This window comes from Lactuca sativa, chromosome 5 (assembly GCF_002870075.4).
Source record: "Lactuca sativa cultivar Salinas chromosome 5, Lsat_Salinas_v11, whole genome shotgun sequence".
Taxonomy (NCBI): domain Eukaryota; kingdom Viridiplantae; phylum Streptophyta; class Magnoliopsida; order Asterales; family Asteraceae; genus Lactuca; species Lactuca sativa.
The window spans coordinates 269,795,092-269,798,285 of record NC_056627.2 but is presented as its reverse complement, the minus strand read 5'-3'; the positions used below and the strand labels follow the sequence as shown (position 1 = coordinate 269,798,285).

At 36.3% G+C, this 3,194-nt stretch overlaps 1 protein-coding gene across 1 annotated transcript; it reads left to right on the top strand.

Moving 5' to 3' along the window:
- Nucleotides 1-1,069: 1,069 nt before the first annotated feature.
- Nucleotides 1,070-1,498, top strand: LOC111912483 (uncharacterized). The gene has a single exon (XM_023908223.1). It carries the CDS (start codon nt 1,070-1,072, stop codon nt 1,496-1,498), a length of 429 nt encoding a protein of 142 aa, XP_023763991.1.
- The last annotated feature ends 1,696 nt before the right edge of the window (nt 1,499-3,194 follow it).

Here is a 3,194-nt window from a genome sequence, read left to right as displayed (position 1 = left end):
CAAATAAACTCATCTAATACATGAGTCTCACACCTAGTATTCTAATATTTTCACTACCACATTTTCAAGTAAAGAGGCTCAACAAAGGTCTAAACTACTAGAATGAACGGTACATTTCGGCTTTTTCCATATATATTAAAAAAAAATTGCTAACAAGTATTATAAGCTCTATTGGTCATCGAAAAGTTTGCATCTCGTTCTACATAGTAATGCCGCCAAAGCTCTAAAACATATATAGCACTGTTGCAAGCTATAAATCACGTATCAAATAATTTTCTTCGTGGGCTTTTACTTGTCAATAAGTGTAGGTGATAACCTTATTATGTTTGCGCGAACACATCCCAAACCTTGTTGAATGTGTCGCTAAAAATAGCAAAATCTTTCATTCCCTTGAGTAAGGTAAGAATCGGGGCTTCACATGAGATACTCTTTAACACTTCGAAAGCTTTTTCTTGGTTCTCGGTTCAGTTACAAGTCACAACTCACACCTTTATGGGCCAAATAAGTCACTAACAAAACAATTTAAAAAAATCTTTTATGAATCTTCGATGCTAGTCCTATTGAACTTCAAGATTAAAGATAATTATCATTTTGTTATATTTATCTTATTCATAGTAGTTATCTTGTATTTGCGTATGTTTAGGATTCTTGTTATGATCCTATTTAAATATTTCTTTGTAACCGGCTCAATCAATTAATTGGAATAAGAAAATCGTTTTCTACTATAAAATTTTCATGGTAACAAAGCAAAGTCCGGGATTACAAACCTAAGTTTTCAAAGTAATGGTCGATGGTGATGCATCAATGCCGCCACCAAGCAAGACCACCATAGACGTGTCGTCTCCATATTATCTCACTTCCTCCGATCATCCTGGATTGAACTTCGTTGGAGAAAATCTCCTCCACGATGGAAATTACAGTGATTGGAAGAATGTGATGATCAATGCCCTCTTTGCCAAGAATAATATGGGGTTTGTCGGTAACTCTTCCCATGCCGGAAGAGGGATCAGATGACTTGATGAACTGGAAGCGATGCAATGCCATGGTGAGAGGATGGCTCCTTGGCACAATGGAGAAGGAACTCAAACGTAGTGTTAAGTATGCTGTCACAACTCTTGACATATGGCTCGACCTTCAAGAAAGATTTGAAAGGGAGAATGTTCCAAGAGCATATGAACTAAGAAGAACGATCACAACCATCAAACAAGACAACATGACAATTTCATCGTATTACATGAAATTAAGAGCCGTTTGGGATGATGTGCAGTCAATTAATCCCTTACCATCATGTACCTACCAAGGCTGTTCTTGCAATATCACAAAGGAGATCTTGAAGGCACGAGAAAAGGAGCGTTTGTATGACTTCTTGATGGGCCTCAATGAAGAATACGCATCCTTGAGAACTCAAATCCTAAGTACCGATTCATTGCCCATATTAAACAGTGCATATCATCTGCTTAATCAATATGAGCATCAAAGGAAGATTGGTGGATCTTAAGGATCAGTGGGCGAAGCAGCAGCCTTCTTCACCAACAATAAGACTTCCTCTTCTAAAGTCAGTGCGAAAGGAACATAAGTGGAAGAAACGGCGACAAATGGTGTTCACATTGCCAAAAGACAGGACATATGACTGAAGGATGTTTTGAGTTGGTTGGATATCCTGCTTGGTGGTCAAATAAACCAAACACATCCAAAGCTTAGACAAATAAACCTCGACAACAACAAACTGGTGCAACAAATGTTAATGGAGAAACTTCACAGCAAGCTCCATCTCTCACAAAAGAAGATTATGAGAAGCTAATACAATTGTTGAAATCAAATGAGAAAAGAAACAGTCAAGCAGCAAACATGACTGGTAAGGTTGAAAGTTTACATAATTGGATCATTGACTCGGGAGCCAATGATCATATAACTTACCTTGCAGAATTATCAAAATCCATGATGAAAATTAACTCCTATGTTACTATACCCAATGGGAAACCAATGGGAAACCAGTAACAATTAAAGGAATTGGCGACATACAAATATCAAAAAATATTATATTGAAAAATGTGCTAAATGTGCTAGATTTTAATTGTAACTTACTTTCAGTTAGCAAAATAACCCATGATTTGGGTTGCTCATTAACCTTTTTACATGACTTGTGTTACATACAAGACTTACGTTCGAAGAATGTGAGTGGGATGGGTAAGGAGCGTGATGGACTTTACTACTTGGAACTGGTCGAAAAGAAGAAAGCAGCAATGATGGTTCTAAGGAAATATGATGTTTGGCATAGAAGACCTGGGCACACTTCAGAAGGAGTTCTTCGTAAGATACAACAATTGGGAAACATAGGTACTTGCAGTTAGTTTTGTGATTCTTGTATTCGGGCAAAACAAAGTAAACTCCCTTTTCCAATAATATAATTCTCATGTTTCTAGGCTAAGTATTAATATTATGATGTAATAGTTGGGGTCAACAATTGTAACCTATTTTGAAGTAATGAAGAGGAATTACTTGAGTATTATGTGATTTATGTGATTTATGTGCAATATATGTGCTTATAACGATATAATAAAATAATAATAATAATATGTGTAAAAAATAAGAATAATAGATAGACACAATATATATGAAGAAAGTTGAAGTAGTCGTAACAAGTATTTAGGGGATATAAGGAACGCTGCAATCCGACCTATAACGAAGAAGTTATGACCCGTCGAAGTTTTGCGACAAAACCGACACGACACCGAGAATCGTAAAAAGTGAATTTTTGATAAGCTACTTTTTAGCCTTAGTAACTTAAATAAAAGTTGTATACGTTAATGAAACATCCCAAAAATACGGTCTAAAAATTTCATTTTTAATTATTAATAAAATCATAGTTATCAAACCATTCCATCAAAACACGAGTAAAAACATTTCAAAACATTATTATCAGAGTTTGCAAATCAAAACATCATAGTAACATCTCAAGCTAAACATCATGGTGTGTGTAATGCAGTCATGCTGAACCCTTCTCTTTGCAACTGGAAGTACCTGAAACTATAACTGGAAATTGTATACACGAAGCTTAGTGAGTCTCCCCAAGCTACCACATATCATACACATAATCACATAAGTTGGGCCCCCGCCCGACATCGAACGGAGTCCGACATCAGGCCTCACCTGGCATCGATCCCCGCTCGGTATACAGATCTGTTTGTACCAGG